Here is a 22,370-nt window from a genome sequence, read left to right on the forward strand (position 1 = left end):
CCATTTTTATTGTATCAGAAAAAATAAAGATTTGTTAGTATATATGACTTTTATATAAACTACGGAAAACGAAGAGGAATATCAAATTTGCGAAGTTTTACTAAGTATATTTTGATTCTGATTTGAGAGTTTATGACTTGCATTTGAAACAAAATTAGTAGTTGTTTTTATTTATTTTTATATATAAATATAATCTTTTACATTGCATATAGTAGATGGCAAAAAGCATTTCGCCTTTAAGAAATTATAAGCCTAGGAAAAATAAATATTTCGTTTCGTCGCACTGGCTTACTTCATAAAACGTGTACTTAAATATAAAACACGACTTAGCGACATCTTCAGGAATTATTATTATTTTTTTAAAAAAGAAGAAAAATCGCTGATTACTTCCGTCCAACCTGTCCTTTTGCGGACATTTTCACAAACACTTCTCTCTGAACATATTGGTCATGACAAGCAGCAGCATGAAGATGATAGGCAAGTAATTTCACCATTTCTGTTCTTCAATTTTTGTTCACATCCGTTTTTTTTAATCCAATTCAGCTGTTTTTCTGCTTGTTTCGATTGCAGATATAGCCGTCAATTTCACAGGTATAAATGTGCGATTTCGTTTTTCTTTTCTTGTCTTTCTCTCTCCTTTTCTAATCAATCTCTTTAAGCAGTCTTGATTTTTTTTTAGTAATAAAATTCATAGAAGAATAAATGCAGATGGTATGTTCAGAGGAATGTATAATGGGAAGCATTATCACGTAGCTGATATTTCCACCGTGCTCAGCAGGGCTTGGAACGCTGGCGTCAATCGGATTATTGTATATTTTTCAGCCTATTATTTTATCTTATGCACTTTTGTTCTGTAATTGGTTTTGTTGCGGAAGAGCGTTAAATGTCAAATGAATCGTCGAAGTCAAGTTCTTGGGGGATAAATTTGGCATTTAAACGGTTTGAGTGGTATCCAAAAGAAATGTTGAGCGAACGAAGCTTGAGAAATGAAAATCTTCGGCTTAATTATAATCTGTGGTGGTATGTATATCTATAAATCAAAGTTTCTGCCACGTTAATGCTGACACTTTCAAAGTATTTTTGTCCTGTCCAACTGCATTTTCTGTTTGAGAAGTGATTTTTAAATTTTAGAGTTGAATCAGGAGAGCTAATGACAAATCTTGTGTTTTCATCTTGGATTTTCTGAAAATGTATGATTCTATGATTGCTGATTCAGGTCACTGGAGGATCCCTTGAGGAGTCAAAGGAAGCTCTTGCTATCGCTGAAACTGATGGTCAGCTCTTCATATTCTACTTTATAACTTTACACTATATAAGTACGGTGTTGCTGATTTTTGCTATTGTCAACTAGTTCCTCTTCGTTATACTATGCTTGCTTATATTGTGAATATGCTTCTCATCACAGCAAGACTTTTCTGCACTGTTGGTGTGCATCCAACAAGATGTAATGTGAGATTCTATACCCGCATTTATGTGTCAATACAAACCAAATATTCATAATCATAAGATTTTATCTTCCTGAGATTATTTAATCTTGGATTCCTCCCATTAGGAATTTGACGACAGCGGTGATGCAGAGAAGCATTTTGAGGCTCTTTTGTCTTTGGCAAAAGAAGGAGTTGAGAAAGGCAAAGTATGTTTATGCGAGCACTGTGAATAGATTTTCATTCCTATCTTTCACAAAATAAAAATAAAAATCATGCCTTTAATTAAATTACTAGTTTGAGGTAGCCTATGATCTTTTTTGCAACTGGTGCTACATTATTTGATCAGCACTATGAGTCATTCCTATTTTTAAATCATGTCATGATTAATGAAGAAGTTGTTGGTCATTTCTTTGCTGTCAACTTAATTTCAAGCAAGGTGGTGGCAGTTGGAGAATGTGGATTGGATTATGATAGGCTTCACTTTTGCCCGCCTGAAATTCAAAAGAAGTACGTGCCTTCCTCTAATCTTGCATTTGGAGGTCTAATTTTCGAACAACTTGCTTATTATTGTTTTTTTTTTTTTAATTTTCTAATGTTGTTCTTTTTATTCCTCTGATCTTGCATTAGGAGGTCTGAGTTGAAAGAAGTGGTAGTGAATCTTTGGGAGTTTTTATTTGTGCATGTGATATATAATCTTATTGTTTCTTAAACCTCTATTTTGTACATATCATTCTTTTTCTAGTGGCAAATCTTTCTGTTTTTGAAATAGTAAAATTCAGGTACTTTGAGAAGCAATTTCAATTAGCATATGCCACAAAGTTACCAATGTTTCTCCACATGCGAGCTGCTGCTGAAGATTTCTGTGGCATTCTTGAGCAAAACAAACATAAGTAAGATTTAAAACTGACTGCAACGTGTTAATAGACATTTCCGCCGCTAAGAATACAGTAAATGCAAATAATGACGCCTCAGTGTCATGGTAATCAGTAAAAGGTGTCTGTCGAGATATTTTTTTCATTTACTTGTTGAGAACGCTCGAAAAAACTCTCATGTTTAGAATACCTTATCCTCTATCTCTTGGTGTCAATCAATCTTCTAATGTTTTTCATGTTGCTATACTAAAAAGTATGAAAATGCCAAGCAGTTGCTGCATTTTAATTTTTAATGCCAAATCCAGATCTGTAGTTCATCCATTTTGTCCCTTTTTTAAAAAATTATTCCTGGCAGTTTCTGCTCTGGGGTTGCTCATTCTTTTACAGGCAGTGCAGAAGATCGTGATCAGCTTCTTTCATTTGACAATCTATTTCTAGGTGAATTCCATATTGATTCCGCTCTTGGTTGAATTTGATATGTCCCTCTGCATCTTTTAATGTATTGAGTATCGATTTTTTTTAAGAATTATTTTTTTATCTTATTTGATTCTTTCTTTTGAAGGTGTAAATGGATGCTCTTTGAAGACTACTGAGAATCTCAATGTTGTAAAGGCGATTCCTCTTGAAAGAATGATGATCGAAACAGATTCTCCTTACTGTGAAATCAAAAATACACACGCTGGAATTAATTTTGTGAAATCTTTATGGCCTTCAAAGAAAAAGGAGAAGTATGATCCCGAGTGTGTTGTCAAAGGTCGCAATGAACCATGTTTAGTACGGTGAGTGGAAAGACATTGAAATACCCATGCATTTTATTCTGTTCTTATCCCGTTTGTACAAGAGACTTATTTTTCCCTCAACAGTCTCTGTTGTAATCACACAATGTCGAATAATACTGTTAACTTTTCCAGGCAGGTGCTTGAGGTGGTTGCTGGCGTTAAAGGTTTTTCGGACATTGATCAAGTGAGCAAAACCTTGTACCACAACACTTGCAGGTCACATACTCTCGTTTTCCTCTGTAAACGAGTATAATAAATTGCTAAACATTTTCATCAGAGTATTGGTTGATCACGATGATGCCGCTGCTCTGTTCTGAAAGCATAATGTATACGCTACACTTGACTACAAGAATTTTCAACTTGTCCAGCCATCTATAGTAGCTACAAATTTTAATACTATCAGAAATTTCGATGCTAAAATTGTTAACAAATGCTAAGCCATGGGTCCAATTCCTCGTCGAAGCAATCACTGTGGAACATAAATCTTGACACTTAAACATTAGGCATAGTCTATATGACATGGAGTGTTTTGTGTTTTTCGTCCAGTATAACATGGTAAAATCTCAGCCTTTGATTCCTTGAAACATAGGGTGGGGATGGGGTGGCTTTCTCGTAAAATACAAAGATTCACATGACGGAGGCTGTGGTTGAAAGATAGTGTAGAATTTATCTGGAAGTAGCGTAGTTCATTTCTTTTTTCACAACTGCAAATTGTGCTTTCTCAACATATTATGGTTGAATTATTACAAGTAATTTTTTTGAAACGGATTGGTTAATGTGCAGGGTGTTTTTCCCCCAAGACCTGGACTCAGTAACCGATGCGCTTCTGGCTAGTGGCCCAAGTTCCGATTGAAGCCCAAACAAATTGGACAGCATATATCGATGTCAAGAATTGTAAACTTATATGTATTAGCATTTATTTAAGATTAAAATGCGATTTCGTCATTAATAAAAATCATCATATACTATGTCTAATTAATAAACCGTAGCTAAACTTGAGTGTGCATTTGGATTTAAAAAGTTATTTTTATCAAAAATTTCTTTAAAAAAGGTATTTTTTGGAGAAATAAAAAAGTACTGTTTTGATGCTAAAGTTGGTTAAAGGCTGCTTAAGCAAACACGAGTTTCAAAAAATATATTTAAAATTCTTCAAATTAAAAACAAGTCAAATTTGTTTCTTAAGTAATAACCTTTCCGGAGTAGGGCTTTTGGAGTGATCTATATTGTATCAAATTTCGGATTGAAAAATGGAAGAAGTCTTTTCTTATTATATATATATATATACCTATGTGGTACAAAATCAAATAATTGTGTCCAAGATGATAATCAATAAAGCTTGCTACAAATAGGCCCTCACATCACACACACACACACACACACACACACACACACACACCTCGGCTCCCCTAATATTCACACAGACAACAAAAAAACCATCTTTTATTTTCCTCCGCCTCTGTTCATAACTGCAATGTCTAAAGTCAAGAAAAACTTCATTCTCAATTCAATCACTGTAGATTTAGGCTGCATCAGCACCTGCAGAAGGCCCAAAATCTCCTCCATACTCCACCAAAACCCAAAAACCCGTAGACCACAGAATTCCTCCTCCTGCTCCGGCGCCACCCCCAGCTCATGGAGCACCACCACCACAACCTTCTCCTCCGTCTTCAACACCCCTCGGTCACTCTACTCCTCCGACACCGACTCAGAAATCAAGAGCCTGAAGGCTGTTCAGGGCTTCGGCAGAATCGGCGGTGAGAGTGTAGCGGTGGAGAAAGATTCCGACGACCCATATCTTGATTTCCGCCACTCCATGCTGCAGATGATCCTGGAGAAGCAGATTTACGCTAAAGATGACCTGAAAGAGCTTCTGAACTGCTTCTTGCAGCTGAATTCACCGTACTATCACGGGATAATTGTTAGAGCTTTCACAGAGATCTGGAATGGGGTTTACTCTATCAGGCCGAATGCCTCTTCGTCTCCAAACTTGCACGGGACGTGGAAGTCACGTGATGCCCCTGAATTTCGATTTCGACTAGATTAAATATTAATGAAAGATTTTCATGCATGCACGACGAAATCGTCTAAATTATTTAGAATCTAGAATTATTGCAAACTATCTGTAACTGTGTTCGATGTATATTGCTATGTATCAGTTGCTCGTTAAGAACTAATTTTATAATTATAGTTATCCCTAACATTATTATAAACTCACTCCTTTTAATTTAATTTAAAAACTGTTAATATTTTCTCAGGAGTTCACTGAATAAAACCACAAATCTATGCAAATAATCGGTAATTATGTAATTTGAAATCAATTCTATTTTTTTAGAAGATATACATGTCTAAACATTGGAATATGAAAAATTAATTTAGGGTTTGAAAATGTAATTGTTTCTTATTCAAAAAAAAAAAAAAAAAGTAGTGTAGTTGCTGTACATTTTAATGCAATTTAATAAGACAAGCAATTACTATTGATACGACTTGTATGGCCAACTTATTAATTGTCCTTTCTCTTACCCGTGATATCTTTGATTGTTCTTGGTAATTTAATTTTATATTAATTCAAGTTTACATAAATTTTCAAATATTTAATAATACATGCATGTATATTTAAATATATGAAATTTCTCATCAAAATCGACGTTGGTGTTAAAAATAAAACCATACATCGATCGGTTTCAGTTAACTGATCTTTTGGGATTATGAATATTTTTTTTTAAAAAAAGAACAAATTCTCAAGTGTAGTTTTAGTAAAGAAATTAAAATTAAGCTATGTACTTTACTTTTTAATTAATGGGAAGTGAAATTGATTGTGGAGATGTGATATATAGGTGTAACAGTGGCTGATCATTAAATTACTGATCGATCATCATTTCATAAGAAAAGAAATTGTCCGTTCTGCAGCAGTCTGAGTAGTACTTCACTCACAACCCCAAAAATTTTTGAGCACCAATTAATTAATTCATCTTATTGATAAGTTCATTGATATAGGATAGGTATCTTGTACCACAGTCGGACGAATTTTTATATGTGAGATGAGTCAACTCTATCTATATTCACAATAAAAAGTAATACTCTTACCATAAAAAGTAATAATTTTTCATGGATGACCCAAATAAGATATCTGTCTCACAAAACATAACATGTGAGACTATCCCACACAAATTTTTGTCTTAATTATATAACTCAGCTAGCCTTGGACAGGCAAATATGGAATTTATTTAAATGGATGAAATTACTACGTCTTCTTTTTCTTTTTTATATGTTACTTATTCTTTGTTCCTTACTTTATATGCACGTTTTCGGAGAGACTTACTCACTCGCGCCAATTGATTACCAGGCATTGACGGACATGATTTCAGTCGATGTTTACATATATTTTCATGATGAACACTCATCTACCAAATTATCTTGGTTCCTGGTCGGATACAACTTTGTCTCTCCGTCGAGGTTACTAATACCAAATAACAATTACTCGTCAAGATCATAGATGTAGGCAATATCGATAATTATTCGATATTGAAAATATTTAATTGCTATGAAAAAATTGGGCTGAGTCTACTGTTTAGATCTTGTCCAATATTAAGGGCGAAATATATTTTGCTTGCTGCCTTGCAACGATGCTTCTGTCCAATGAACACTAATTAAATGCTTGGCAGGGTTTAATCTTTATCACACTTGATCAGCTTCTTATATTTTCCATATCCAAGAAATAAACTAAATTTCCTACTCTTGAATCAACAAATATAATTCGTAAATCGAACATTGTAAAAAAAAATGGTCGATTTTGTGGCGGAGGAGCAAGTTCTTTGTGCTCAATAATATTAATAATTCATTTCAAGAATGTACGTGGCCATTTTCAGCTCCCTTCTCGAACTAGGAATTGTGTTATTACATTAAAAAGGTTGAAATTTGGTTGAGGTGAAGACAGAAAAGACCGAAACCATGTGAACATTTTTAGAGTATTGTCTCAGTGGGAGACATCTTTTTATATGTTACGAAAGAAAACACCGAGCAATTGTATAGCAGAATTATGATCAGCATTATTATATCATGGGACCAATTTTTGTTACAAAAGGATCAATAGTTTTTTAACAAATAAAAACAATATTTTTCAGAAATAGGCTAGAAAATTGATTTTTTTTTTATTATTATTATCAATATTCATTATGTATATACGTTATAAGAAATATAAATAGTGCATATATGTATTATAAACCTAGTGTCAACCAATTTTTAACTCTACTTACCAAAACATGCTTCTTAACAATATGGCAAAAACATGTGTGAGACGGTCTCACGGATCGTATTTTGTGAGATAGATATCTTATTTGGGTCATCCATGAAAAATTATTACTTTTAATGCTAAGAGTATTACTCTTTATTGTGAATATCGGTAGGGTTGACCCGTCTCACAGATAAAGATTCGTGAGACCGTCTCATAAAAGACATCTACTCTAACGATAGATTGTATGGTTGTTTAGTGTCATTTTTATGTACTAAATGATGGTTCTTTATCACATCGATATCTTTTATCGTAAAATTAGATTAGGGGAAATCTCATCTTCTTGGCTAAAAATTGGACATAAAACACAGATTCTTGAAAATCAAAAGATTAGTAAAATCAAGGGACCGAAGCCACCTTTTATTTCTCTCCCAATGAGTTGAATTGTTTTGATTTAAAGCATCAAAATTTGAGGCCTCCATTGAGTTGTAAAACCTTTTGATCTGTCCACTCTTGTCAAACACCAAAAATCATTTAAATTTATCACTGCTCGCTTAGATACGGGAACAAGCGTCCCCCATTGCTCCAACCTTTTCCACAAACAAAAGGACTTTCCTCGTAGAAAAATCTTCTTGGTTTTTTTTTTTTTTTTTTATATTGTAACCCTATTTTATACATAATTTATGATAACAAAAAATGAAATTTGTTCATCAAATAATCGATGTTTTTTTCTAGTTAATATTCTTGAGCTCATGCAATTGAATTTGTTCAAAAGTAACTACAGCTAACTTTTGTAATGCAATTATTGTCTCATTGCAATGCTTTCAACTCAAGATTATTTAATCTGTCGTTGTCACATTAATTCTTGTCCAATAGCGTGAAACGACCTTAATTTGTGATATCTCACAATTAAATGTAACTCATATATATATATATATATATATATAATTGTGCCCCATTTGTATGAAAAGATGTGGACGGAAATCAAAGTACGTATGGACAATTCATGATTAAAGTTTAAAATCAATGGACTTTGGAGAAAAAGACATCCACATACTTTATCGTAAGTTTTGCTAAATGATTAATTTATATGTTGGGGGATATTTCGAATTAAATTTAGAATCGGCTCGTTTTTAGTCATTCAACATGATTTTTAGTTATTTCCAATCAATATTGTAGAAACTGTTACGTTTCCAAATAATTTAATAATAACAAATTATAAAATTCAAATATTTTAAGTTGCATAACAACTCAAACGCCTTGATTAGTGTTGCAACTGTTTCTCCTTAGGATTTTCATTTTTTGAAAAATTTATATCAACTTGCAATTCATCTAATAAAAAATGTTAACATTTATAATAATAAATAAATTATTTGTGATATGGAACGTTTCGGTATATACGTATATATTTATTTCCTAAATATATTCCTCAAACATGCGTTTTGTGTGTTTTTTTTAACAAAAATCATAAATATTATTACGAATCAAGAAAATTATAGACTTCGTTCAAAACATCAAAGATAAAATATGGAAGGAATATTCCAGATTGAGAGACGAGCATAGAAACAAGATGCCCCAACAAAATTGTGGACAACTTTGTTTGGTTGTCTATGTATGAAACAGACACTGAATTATGGTCTTTAAGATAAACATTTTTTTTGGAGTTAAATTATTAGATAGTTTGGAATACTTTTGACGCCCATTGCGACCAGGGCCTCGGCCCATTATTAAATGCTACCAATGATCTAAAAAAAACCTTGGGAAATGATTACGAGTCGGAAAAAATATCGAAATACCGTATCGAAAATATACCGAAATTATCGATATACCGAAACTTTCGATATGGTATGATACCGTACCGAAATTTTCGGTATCGGTACAAAATTATTTTTTTCGGTATTATACCGAAATACCGAAAATAATTTTTTTTATTATTTTTTTTAAAATTTAAGTTCGATATACCGAAAAAATTTCGGTATACCGAAAACATGAAAAATGTCGGTATACCGACAAAATTTCGGTGTCGGTACGGTATCCGGTATAAACTTTTTCATATCGAAAGTTCGGTATACCGAATATGCGGTATACCGAATTTTCGGTATCGGTATCGGTATGGAAAAATTTCATACCGATATTTACGGTACGGTATACGATATCATAGTTGGTACGGTATACCGTACCGTCCCACCCCTAGAAATGATATTTTCATTTAATTTTCTATGCTAAAAATAAACCAGGCAACACAAGAAAAAGGACGCATTACTCAATGTATCATCACTTAATCGATATTCCAATTGGTGTAGTAGATAAGCTTTTAGACAGTCGTCAAGAGTATGTTCTTCTGCCAACATCTTTTTCACAAACTTGTCATATAAAACTTATCTAATGTTGTTTAGATTATTAATATAATTTATAGAATATTGTATTAGTACGAGATTTATCCAGTGCATGTCGAAATGTAACAACTATTATTCTCACCTCATAAAAAATGAAAAAATTCGCTCGAATTGGTTTGTACAAAAAGTGTAGCTGAGCCCGACTAACATATATAATTGAAATATACAAAATCTTTATGTGTGATTAATAGAGCAATATAAATAGAGTAGGTCTCTTGTGAGACGGTCTCACGAATATTTATATGTGAGACGGGTCAATCCTATCAATATTCACAATAACATTTTTTCATGGATGATCAAATAAGAGATATGTCACACAAAATACAACCCAGGAGACCGTCTAATACAAATTTTTGTGATATAAATAAGTGTACATATATGCATATGTAGTTTTTCATAGACTCCATAATCTTATAATCCTAATCACTATACTCTTTTCTTTTATATAGCTCATCCATTCGTCTTAAATTTCCAATCATTTTGTTAAGACTAAACGCTTATCATTAAATCAAAAAATTCTTAGGCAAAAACTTGTGTAAGACGGTCTCACAGGTCGTATATTGTGAAACATATCTCTTATTTGGATCATCCATGAAAAAATATTACTTTTTAAGCTAAGTGTATTGTTTTTTATTGTGAATATCGGTATAGTTAATCCGTCTCACAAATAAAAATTCGTGAGATCGTCTCACAAAAAACTTTGCTCAAATTCTTAATATAAGATGGATACAAGAGACAGCCAAATGCCAACTAAGCCGGGTTGTTAAAAATTGATAATTTAATAGAAACTCTAAATTTTTTGAATAAATAAAATGGGCAAAATATCTGTAGCAATCTCGGTATTTAACTTAAGACAGTTCAATAAAGATATCATTAATTTATGGAAAACCGTCGAAATTTCAACTGTCTTCTTCATCGTCATATTTCATATATGCCGACGAGCAAGTTCCTCCAATCACCTTTTCTACAGTACTGTTAACTCCGATACCAGATCAAACACGAGGGTTAACAAAATAAACTGCCACTAATTTTCTGAAACTAAATATTTTAAAGTATATTTTTTCTCCTAATACAATCGATATATTTATCTAATGATTTAAACATTTTTTTGTCCTGAATATTAATCTAATCTTCATTTTCCAGGGAAGACAAACATGGGCTGGCTGATTATGAAGTGGAAGAAGGAACCGACATATGAGAAGTGAAAGAACAGTGAGTAGCATTTGAAGAAGATAAGCAGCGTTTATCGATGATTGCAGGATTTGAAGAAACTCTAGCTGAAACAGCAAGATTTCGAAGATGGAGCAGCAAATCCACAAACGCTCTGATGATATAACCATGATTACTTCTGCAATTTACTCTCAGATAGTAAGCCAAGAGCTCCTCCAAGCAATCCCAATCATCTTTCCACCCACAAACTTCCACCATTTCCTCCATTGAAACCCTGAAATCTGTCAAAGGGTCCCTGGAATCCATAGCCACGATTTTGACACTTTTCGTACGTGGGAAGACGCGGGTTTTCGCTTCTTCCAGTATGGAACTCGTCTCTCCAGGTTTGAAGAACAGCCTGTTTGACTTCAAACCTTGAACCACCGCAGTAGCTGCAGATGCATCATTGCCATTCGGATTCTGCTGACCCATGATTGAAATATTTGAGTTAAAATAGGCCGTGGCGCTGAAAAATGAATCTGGGGTGTCGATAAATTCAATGTTATTCCTATCATGCTCTTCGAGATAGCTGGTTGAATTCGTAATCTTGTAACTGCTTTCGTCGGAGTTGGAACGGAAAGAGTGGGTTCTGGGGTTGTTTACACAGGTTGGCCATAGCCAAGGAGAGGCGGCGGCGGCGGCGTTTACTGTGGGTTTGAGCGTAAATGGCAGCTTCATTTTCTTGCTCATTTGGGCTGGTTTTCTACCAAGTTTTGTGAGCCAGGGGAGAAATCTGGTTGGGAGGATTGGTGTAACGTTTTTTTTTTCCACTTTTATTGGTACGATGCATTAAAAGCTTGGACAGGGTTGGTTCAACGCCAACGGGAGATTTTGACATCAATATTCGAATGTAAAATGTATTAAAAAATAAATATTTTATGTTGTGAAAAAGTAAAAATTTATAGTAAAAAGTAAAAATCTCAAACTCTCAAAATTTACCAAACTACACACTTTATAATATTTTTCTCTCTACTCAATTGTGATTTTTTTCACAAATGAGAGATCTATTTATAGGAAATCTTTACAAATAATCCAAAAATAAAATACATCATTACCTACATCATCACACACTAATTTTCAATATTTACAACTCTTATTTTCAACATTCAAATATTCAACATTCAAATATTCAATACACACATTTTAAATATTATATTCCAATACTCCCCCTTGTGATGATGATCATGATACGATGATGTCTTCATTACGTGTTTTTGTACTGCCTCGTTAAAAACCTTACTTGGAAAAACCCATTGGGATAAAAACCATAGTAAGGGAAAAGAGTGCAGTCACGTAAACTCTCTCTGATGTTGACATGAACAATTCTTCACAAATTTCGTAGATTGCGCATCCCAGTATTATATATGTGCTTTCTGAATATTGACGTAGGAAGTGCCTTTGTGAAGAGATCTGATGAGTTTTCACTTGATTGAATGTGATGAACATCAATACATCTATTCTTCTCAAGCTCCTTGGTGAATGCGAAGAACTTAGGAGGAATATGTTTAGTTCTGTCGCTTTTTATGTATCCTTCTTTCATTTGAGCAACACATGCAGCATTATCTTCATATAGTATCACAGGCTTCTCATCAGATGATAATCCGCATGAAATTTGGATATGTTGGGTCATTGATTTTAACCACACACATTCACGACTTGCTTCATGTAGTGCAATAATCTCGGCATGATTTGATGAAGTTGTTACGAGCGTTTGTTTCTGAGAACGCCAAGATATTGCAGTGCCTCCACGAGTAAATACATATCCAGTTTGGGAACGTGCCTTGTGTGGATCAGATAAGTATCCAGCATCAGCATAACCAATTATACTTGGATTAGCATCTTTTGAATACAAAAATCCCAAGTCTGTCGTTCCTCGTAGATAACGGAATATATGTTTAATTCCGTTCCAGTGTCTCTTTGTTGGATATGTGCTAAATCGTGCCAACAGATTCACGGCAAAAGATATATCAGGCCTTGTACAATTTGTAAGGTACATAAGGGCACCGATGACACTTAGATATGGTACTTCTGTACCAAGAATATCTTCATCATCTTCACATGGACGGAATGGATTCTTTTCTATGTTTAATGATCTAACAACCATTGGAGTACTTAAAGGATTTGCTTTATCCATATTAAAACGTTTAAGAATCTTTTCTGTATAATTTGTCTGGTGAACAAACATTCCACATTCTTTTTGTTCAATTTGTAAACCCAGACAATACTTGGTTTTTCCAAGATCCTTCATTTCAAATTCTTCCTTCAAGTATGACACAACTTCTTGAATTTCTTTATTCGTTCCAATGATGTTTAAATCATCAACATATACAGCAATAATTACGCATCCGGATGTTGTTTTCTTAATGAAAACACAAGGGCATATTGAATTATTTACATATCCCTTTTTCATCAAGTGATCACTTAGTCGATTATACCACATTGGACCTGATTGCTTTAACCCATATAATGATCTTTGTAATTTCACAGAATAACATTCCCTGGGTTTTGAACTTTGTGCTTCAGGCATCTTAAATCCTTCAGGGATTTTCATATATATATTACTATCAAGTGATCCATATAAGTAAGCTGTAACAACATCCATAAGACGCATTTCTAAATTTTCAGATACCGCCAAGCTAATCAAATACCGAAACGTAATTGCATCCATCACAGGAGAATACGTTTCTTCATAATCAATTCCAGGCCTTTGAGAAAAACCTTGTGCAACAAGTCGAGCTTTATATCTTACTATTTCATTTTTCTCATTTCGCTTTCGAATAAAAACCCATTTGTATCCAACAGGTTTTACACCTTCAGGTATAAGGACTATAGGTCCAAAAACATTACGTTTATTTAGCGAATTTAATTCAACCTGGATGACATCTTTCCATTTTATCCAATCCTGCCGATTTTTACATTCACCAAAAGATTTTGGTTCATGATCTTCGTTATCATTTATGATGTCGATTGCCACATTATAAGAAAATATATCATCAATTTCATCTATATCTTTTCGATTCCATATTTTTCCAGTATTAATATAATTGATAGAGATTTCATGATTCTCATCATCATGTGTTTCTTCAGGAACACCATTCTCTATTTTGTGATCATCATGTGTTTCTTCAGAAACGTCATTCTTTATTTTGTGATCATCGTGTTTCTCTATGAATTTTCTTTTTCAAGGATTTTTATCCTTGGAACCGACTGGCCTTCCACGCTTCAGGCGTTTAATGACATCATGAGTATCTTCCATTTGTTTCTTTGGAATTTCAATTCGAGCAGGGGCATTTGCAGCATGTATATATGATTTAGTTACCCCTTTTGTGTCTGCAAATGCATCTGGTATTTGATTTGCTATTCTTTGCAAGTGTACAATTTGTTGTACATCTTTTTCACATTGTTTTGTTCTTGGATCCAGATGTAACAATGATGATACATACCATGTAATTTCCTTTTCGGTATGTTTCTGTTCCCCCCCTAACATTGGGAAGATTTCCTCATTAAAATGACAATCAGCAAAACGTGCTGTGAACACGTCGCCTGTCTGAGGTTCAAGATATCGAATGATTGATGGACTATCATAACCGATATAAATTCCAACCTTTCTTTGAGGTCCCATTTTCTTTCGTTGCGGTGGTGCAATAGGCACATACACCATACATCCAAAAATTCTCAGATGAGAAATGTCTGATTCTTTACCAAATGCAAGCTGCAATGGGGATTATTTATGATATGCACTTGGTCTGATGCGAATTAATGAAGCAGCGTGTAAAATTGCATGTCCCCATATAGAAATAGGGAGCTTTGTTTTCATAATCATTGGTCTAGCAATCATTTGCAGACGTTTAATCAATGATTCAGCCAATCCATTCTGTGTATGTACATGAGCAACATGATGCTCAACAATGATTCCCATAGACATACAATAATCATTGAAAGTTTGGGAAGTAAATTCACCAGCATTATCAAGTCTAATTTTCTTGATTGTATAATCGGGAAATTGATTCCTCAATTTTATTATTTGAGCAAGTAATCTTGCAAATGCAACATTTCGAGTTGATAATAAACATACATGTGACCATCTGCTGGAGGCATCAATCAATACCATAAAATATCTGAATGGTCCACATGGTGGATGGATTGGTCCACAAATATCACCCTGAATACGTTCAAGAAACATTGGTGATTCAAGTTTGGATTTTGACTGGTGATGGTCTTATAATAAGTTTTCCAAGAGAACATGCTTTACATTGAAATTTATTATTCTGAAAGATCTTCTGGTCTTTCAGTGGATGAACATGTGTATTTTTTATAATTCTTCGCATCATTGTTGAACCAGGATGTCCCAATCGATCATGTCAATTGGTTAATATCGAAGAATTATCAACTACCATGTTTGATTCAATGGGACTTATATGTGTATAATGCAATCCAGTAGGGAGCATTGGTAGTTTTTCAATCACATATTTCTTTCCTGATTTATATGTGATAAGACACATATATTTCTCATTCCCTTCATTCATTGTTTGAGTATCATACCCATGAGAATATATATCATTAAAACTCAACAAATTTCTTTTCGATTGTGGTGAATATAAAGCATCATTGATCAAAAATTTTGTACCATTAGGTAACAAAAATTGTGCTTTACCACATCCTTTAATCAAGTCTACAGGACCTGATATTGTATTCACCGTTGTTTTTGTTGGTTTTAGTTCCAAGAAATATCTTTTATCTCGGAGGATAGTGTGCGTTGTACTACTATCGGGTATGCAAACTTCAGCTTTGCTCATAGCATTTTCCATATTTGAACTTCAAAAAAATATGCAATGAAATAAATTACTTGCAATATATATTTAAATATAACACAAATCATAATTATACAATAAAACATTATTTTATGAATACATGAAAAATAGATTATTGTACATTTATATTCTACCATTATATTGTTCATTTTAAGAGAAATCGTTGAGAAAATCTGCAGCATCAATATTGTTCATTTCTATCCCACCAACATATTGATCATTTCCAGAGAAATCATTCATAAAATCACCAGCATCAAAATGAGTTGAATCACTCAAACGGTCACTGCGTTCAGTGAAGTTGGTCTCCTTTTCTTTCCCCTTTAATGATTCTTTATAAAGTTTACAAAGGTACTCATGGGCTCGACAAACTTTGGACCAATGTCCTGGAGTACCACATCTGTAACAAGAACTTTCATATCTTTTTGAGTGCTTCTCATTAACACTTGTATTCTCATGATGCCTTTTCTGTAGATGGTTTGGGACGTTCTTTTGAGATGAGTTATAAAAATAACTATCTCGATTATTTTCAAAACCACGGCCTTGACCACGACCACGGCCAATTCCACGTCCACGTCCACGACCTCGACCTCGACCAAAACCTTGTTTTTGAATTTGATTTTGGTTTCCAGGTTTAAATTCATTTTTACTTACAGCATTTACTTCTGGAAATGCTGTTGATCCAGTGGGTCGGGACTGATGATTTCTCATTAATAGCTCGTTGTTTTTTTCCGCCACAAGAAGACAGGCGATGAGTTCAGAATATCTCGCGAATCCACGTACTCTATATTGTTGCTGTAGAGTAATATTTGATGCATGAAACGTGGAAAATGTTTTTTCAAGCATCTCAGATTCTGTGACCTCATGTCCACAAAATTTTAATTGCGAGATTATTCTATGCATCGTCGAATTGTAATCACTGACTTTTTTAAAGTCTTGGAATCTCAATGTATTCCATTCATCCCGGGCGGTCGGAAGTATAACTCCTCTTATATGTTCGAATCTTTCTTTTAATCCCTTCCACAAAACCATGGGATTTTTTTCAGTCAGATATTCACATTTCAATCCATCGTCGAGATGTCGACGCAAAAATATCATGGCTCTTGCCTTTTCTTGTGACGTGCATATGCCATTTTCTTTAACGGTCTCGCTTAGATCCAATGACTCAAGATGCATTTCTACATCTAGAGTCCATGGCATATAATTCTTTCCCGTGATGTCGAGCGCAACAAATTCGAGCTTTGTTAAATTTGATATGGTGGTACTAAAAAAAATTACGATGCATTTTATTAGTTAATAATTATTGCAATACAAAGTAACGGATAAACAACAAGTACAAGTATTTGTAAAAATAAAGAAAACGCACGAGGAGGATATTCTCCGATAAATACAAGACTCGTGAGTATGACAACCAAAATAATTAAAAATATCCTTGAGAAAGCCATCTTTTTTTTTCTTCGAAAAATTTGATGATGAATAATTTTTAGAGAAGAAGAGAAAGTTGGAGTGATGGAATGTGTTTGTGAGATCATATTTATAGGGCAAAAACTAGCCGTTTTTTACCATTTATGACCGTTGGGGTACAAAAAAAATAAAGGTATGTATTTGTATAATTTTATGGTAATAATATGATATATATAATATTAGACATGTTTAAATAATTATGTATATCATATCATAATATTATAATGAGTGTCATAATTTATTTTGTTTAAAAATCTTATAGGCTTTTATACTTGTCGTATCCCTTTCCGGGAGTGTGGGATGTCGTCTTAACATCCTCCCAGGATTTATAACAAGTTTATGAAAAATTTATTTTTATTATTTCTAATAATAACATTATATTGTATATTAAATAAATACACAATAAATAAATAACAGTAAAATAAATATAATTATTTTGTTACCTTTTTCTTCTGTTTGGAGCTTGGAAAAGTATGTAGGACTTTTAGAGCTTCGTGCTGATAACGTGTTGTGAAAAAGTAAAAATTTATGGTAAAAAGTAAAAATCTCAAACTCTCAAAATTTACCAAACTACACACTTTATAATATTTTTCTCTCTACTCAATTGTGATTTTCTTCACAAATGAGAGATCTATTTATAGGAAATCTTTACAAATAATCCAAAAATAAAATACATCATTACCTACATCATCACACACTAATTTTCAATATTTACAACTCTTATTTTCAACATTCAAATATTCAATACACACATTTTAAATATTATTTTTCAATATTTTACACAATAATTACAATTAGGTTCCAGAGAATTAATGCAATTTGATATGTAAATGATCGCAACGAAAGGGCATTGATCTATGAGTTCTTTCCTTGCTATGCTTAAAATTAAATAAATGCTAAACATCGAAGCACACGCATATATGGTGTATATTTTTAGGCATAGTTTGATACACATGATAGAATAAACATTAATATATAATATAAGGATAAGTTAAGGATAAATAAGATATATGATATTATATTTAATGTTTGGTATGATTTTAATAACATTGATTAAATTTATATATTAGATTGTAATAACAAAATTAATCTTATTATAATGAATTTTATAATTTCAAAGTTGTTGCTTGAGTTCATATTTTTTATCTGTTCATGCGCCGATAGTGCTTGCATGATTTATTTATTTTTACCTAATTTTATATATTATATAATATGATAATTGAGCCTTTGAGTTTGTGAGTCAAGTTAAATATCAATTTTTAAGGTTAATCGAGTGATACTAATAATTTTATTGATATTTATAAAAATTATTTATATAATTATCTCGAATTCATTTATATAATTATCATATTATATAATATATAAAAATAAATAAAAATATTTATTTGATTTTAATTTCTACCTACTAGCATAGATTTATAAAAATCATTTATAAATTGAGGGCAATTAAGTCATTTGTAGTGTATTTTATCATTAAATTAAAATTATCACACCTAATAGAATGTACATTTTATCCTTCTAAAAAATTATTTATCAAAGGCCCATGATAATATCATGGGCTTTTTAAAAAGATACCAAACATGAGATAAGGATGATTATTTATCAATCCCTCCCTTATCCCATGTACCAAACTATGCCTTAATTGTTGGAGGCTCTACTCCAGAGGTTTGGTATGGATACAGGAGCAAACAATATATATATGTTTTTCAATTTTTTTCACATTTTTTTTTATTTTAGTCTTTTCATCCAGTATCTCGTGATAAAACGTTCTGAAATAATCAAAAGATTCTCATAAAATTGGCATGTAAATAATATATAGCCATCAATCAATTTAGAGAACCCGACTTGTATATGTATATGGTATTTATTAATTTTCTATTTTTTAAATCTTTATTTAATCTTCACCAAATTAAATTGTCTGACCAGACAATTTAATACTGGTAGAAGTTGAATGAACGAACTTGTTGAGGAATTTGAAGACGTTATTTATTAAAATCTGTGTCCCATCACATCGACCTAACTGTGGTCCAGTTTAATTATATCAGTTTTTCATGATTTATTTGTTTGTTTAGGTGAGATTATATGACATTTATTAAAGACCTAAAAACTGTTGTCTTGGCTAGACTACTATCTTAAAAGCAAAGGGTCGGACATTTCTGTAATTGGTCCTTTTCGTTGTATCCCCGGCCGAGATGGTGAACCATTCCAATCAACTTTAATTTGTCTAAACAAATATCGCAGTCACAATATGTATCATGCAACTTATCAAAATAGGAACCCGAATTCTACAAGTTCAAGATTTCCTTGTAATTTCGGAAGGGATTGAGCCAGCTGTGCATTGTAGATATATGAAGTTATTATCGGTAGTCAGACCCGAATGCAAAAGATACACTTATTCTCTCCGCAAACGCCTGCCATGTAAGGAAGCTATCGTCCGACCCGTCCTCATGGAACTTTCCAGCATGACATTCCACCCCCAACGACCGAGCCACTATATCCAAATCCCCGTGCAGAATTGGGTCAAGTGCTTCACATCATATCACTGTCTCCGACAGGGTTTCCGGGAGGTCGCTCCTCGTTATTGTTTTGATAAGGTGTAATGTTAGTTGATACCCCCGGATGGACGATGGGCTCGGCCCGCTCTCGATGGCCCATTTCGTTGGAAGCCAAGTACTCAGAAGAGCGGGGGAGGTCATCTGGGAGGTCATCCCAGCCGACCTGCCATATCAGCAGTTCCGTCGATCCAGAAAGTTTAGCCGATCTCCCGCGCCGACCTCCCCAAATGGAGCCGAGCCGACCTCCAAAACGGCGAAGTCGAGACGATTGGAGACGTCTCGGCCGAGCTCCCATAAGGTCCTGGCGGCAGGCGGGCTCATACCTACGAGAGCTCTGACTCAGACGTTAGGTGCGTAGCCCACAAAGATCAAAGCCCAGAAAGGTGAAACCCATTAAAGATCTAATCAAATCTGGCACAATATCTAAACCAAATCCGGTGCAATATCTAATCAAATCTTCCGGAGATTCTGAGTATCTAAATCTACCAAACTAGGACTCTGTTGTTCTCCTATAAATACCAGGTTCCGTTCATTGTTTTAATTCATTCATATATTCACATTCTCTCAGCACGCACATTACTCTCTCAGTTTTCTGTTCTCTGACTTGAGCGTCGGAGGGGCTACGCCGGAACAACCTTCCGGCCCCCTTCTAACACTCCTTGTTTGTGTTTCTTGATTTCGAGGTGTCCGATCCGAGCTCCCAAGGCGAATATCCGACCCCCAAGCCCCCCTCCTAGAGTGTTATCCGAGCTCCACCAGTGAAGATCCGACCTCCTAGTTAGCATCACCGATTTCAGCAACATCAATTGGCGCCGTCTGTGGGAAAAACTAAGAAGACGTATGCATGTGGGGACTGAACAGGTAGAAGAACAGGCCCCGCAGGGGGTCGAGGCCATGAAGGTGGTAACCAAGGTACCGAAGGCAATAATCGAGGTCCCAGAGGGGGTCAAGGGGGAAGAATGACTGATCTTAGCTTAGACCAACTGGCCCAGTTGATTAACAGATCTGTGGACGAGGCCCTCCGTCGGAATCAAGCCCAGTCACCACCACCGCAACAACCTCCTAAACCTCCTCCTGAACATCTAGAAGCCATATGGGAGGAAGTCAGAAGGCTTGGCAGGCAGATGGGAGGCCGACCTCCTATGCTGGATAAGGAAAGCCCGCTCTCTCCCGAAATACTGAATGAGGACCTCCCCGTTAAATTCCGCTAGCCAATTATTAAAGATTATGATGGGAGTACTGACCCTGAAGAACACCTGGGGAGGTTTAGTAATTCCGCCCTTCTCCATCGATACTCAGACGGGGTCAAATGCCGGGTTTTCCTTACCACCTTGGTAGGACCTGCTCAGAGGTGGTTCGATCTGCTCCCACCACATTCCATTACCAGCTTCCGGGACTTTAGCACCCTCTTCATAAACCAGTATGCCACAAGCAAGAGATACTTGAAGACCTCCCTGGGATTGTTCAGTTTGAAACAAGGAGATGCAGATTCATTGAGGGACTTCATTAAGCGGTTCAACAGTGCAGCCTTGGAGGTCCCCGCCGCGACAACAGAAACCTTGGTAAATGCCTTCACGTAGGGGCTTCGAGGGGGACAATTTTTCAACTCCTTGGTGAAGAAACCCCCTCAAAGTTATGATGAACTCCTGAGTCGGGCTGAGAAATATGTGAACCTGGAAGACGCACAGAGGCAAAGGCGAGTGGATACTCGACCCAGCGATAAGGATAAGGGGAAGGAGAAAGTGGAGCCGAGCAGGAAGAGGCCTGCAGAGAGAATAGAGGAGAGGGGTCGAGGTCCTGGACCCTTCCCCTATGCCCCCTTGGCCATGAGCTTGGAAAGAGCCATGGCAATTTGCGACGAAAGAAGGAAGTTAGAGCGCCCGAAACAAGCCGAAAAGGGGCCGCGTTTACCTCCCTCAGATAAGTTTTGTGAGTTCCATCAAGAGTACGGTCACGTTACGAATGATTGCCAGAAATTGGGTGAAGAGGTCCAAAGGATCATGCAAAGAGACCCTCACATGAAGAACCTCTTAGCCCGATCAGAAGGAAGGTATCGAGATGATAGAAGGGATCGAGGACCTCCTGGGATGAATCAGAGGCCACAACCCCGGGAGAACCGACCCAACCGAGGTTGTGTCCTCTGATTCTCTCTGCAGGCCTCTTCCTGCTCGCGACATCAAGGACCTCAGGTCCAACAGATTGCTAATGATTCGACCAGAGGTATAATCCATATGATAACGGGCGGCGCCACCGACGGAGATTCAGGCAGAGCTCGTAAAGCTCATGGGCGGAGATTGGAGAGTCTAGGGTTAGACCTTGCCCCCAAAGACGACCCCGTCATTGGCTTCGGGCCGGATGATCTAAAAGGTGTTGTGGCGCCTCATAACGATGCCTTATTATACACTCTTACTGTCCCTAACTATGACGTCGCAAGAATCTTTGTTGACACCGGAAGCTCAGTTAATATTCTTTTCAAAAGAACCCTGGACCAAATGAAGGTGGAAGGTTTCGAGTTTGATCATATCTCTACGCCTTTATTTGGCTTCACAGGACATGCGGTCCAAACTATTGGACAAATCATGCTCCCCTTATCTTTAGGGACGGGACCGCACCGCATCACCAAAATGACATG

At 35.1% G+C, this 22,370-nt stretch overlaps 3 protein-coding genes across 5 annotated transcripts; 2 read left to right on the forward strand and 1 right to left on the reverse strand.

Moving 5' to 3' along the window:
* The first annotated feature begins 347 nt into the window (after positions 1-347).
* Positions 348-4,046, forward strand: LOC142540139 (uncharacterized). Of its 3 annotated transcripts, none has more exons than XM_075646079.1 (12): positions 348-477; positions 571-591; positions 709-809; positions 1,217-1,274; positions 1,406-1,449; positions 1,553-1,633; positions 1,864-1,934; positions 2,207-2,317; positions 2,655-2,737; positions 2,862-3,078; positions 3,211-3,294; positions 3,862-4,046. In XM_075646079.1, exons 1-12 carry the CDS (start codon positions 450-452, stop codon positions 3,929-3,931), a joined length of 969 nt encoding a protein of 322 aa, XP_075502194.1. In that variant the 5' UTR covers positions 348-449; the 3' UTR covers positions 3,932-4,046. The 3 variants fall into 3 exon arrangements, with proteins under 3 accessions (XP_075502194.1, XP_075502196.1, XP_075502197.1); XM_075646082.1 differs by having other exon boundaries at positions 448-477; positions 695-809; XM_075646081.1 differs by lacking the exon at positions 571-591 and having other exon boundaries at positions 364-498.
* A 427-nt stretch (positions 4,047-4,473) lies between these two features.
* On the forward strand, positions 4,474-5,267 carry LOC142538951 (transcription repressor OFP6-like). Its single transcript, XM_075644250.1, has one exon. The coding sequence runs from the start codon at positions 4,550-4,552 to the stop codon at positions 5,120-5,122; it is 573 nt and encodes a 190-aa protein (XP_075500365.1). The 5' UTR covers positions 4,474-4,549; the 3' UTR covers positions 5,123-5,267.
* Positions 5,268-10,563: 5,296 nt separating this feature from the next.
* LOC142538953 (uncharacterized) lies at positions 10,564-11,702 on the reverse strand. Its single transcript, XM_075644251.1, has one exon. The coding sequence runs from the start codon at positions 11,599-11,601 to the stop codon at positions 10,870-10,872; it is 732 nt and encodes a 243-aa protein (XP_075500366.1). The 5' UTR covers positions 11,602-11,702; the 3' UTR covers positions 10,564-10,869.
* Positions 11,703-22,370: the final 10,668 nt, after the last annotated feature.

This window comes from Primulina tabacum, chromosome 3 (assembly GCF_025594145.1).
Source record: "Primulina tabacum isolate GXHZ01 chromosome 3, ASM2559414v2, whole genome shotgun sequence".
Lineage (NCBI taxonomy): Eukaryota > Viridiplantae > Streptophyta > Magnoliopsida > Lamiales > Gesneriaceae > Primulina > Primulina tabacum.

Excerpts from the sequence above, each read along its gene's own strand:
- LOC142540139 (XM_075646079.1), top strand. The coding sequence starts at position 450 with ATGACAAGCAGCAGCATGAAGATGATAG. Across the intron at positions 3,079-3,210 it reads AATGAACCATGTTTAGTACG|GCAGGTGCTTGAGGTGGTTG; the intron begins GTGAGTGGAAAG and ends TAACTTTTCCAG. Across the intron at positions 3,295-3,861 it reads TTGTACCACAACACTTGCAG|GGTGTTTTTCCCCCAAGACC; the intron begins GTCACATACTCT and ends GTTAATGTGCAG.
- LOC142538951 (XM_075644250.1), top strand. The coding sequence starts at position 4,550 with ATGTCTAAAGTCAAGAAAAACTTCATTCTCAATTCAATCACTGTAGAT.
- LOC142538953 (XM_075644251.1), bottom strand. The coding sequence starts at position 11,601 with ATGAGCAAGAAAATGAAGCTGCCATTTACGCTCAAACCCACAGTAAAC.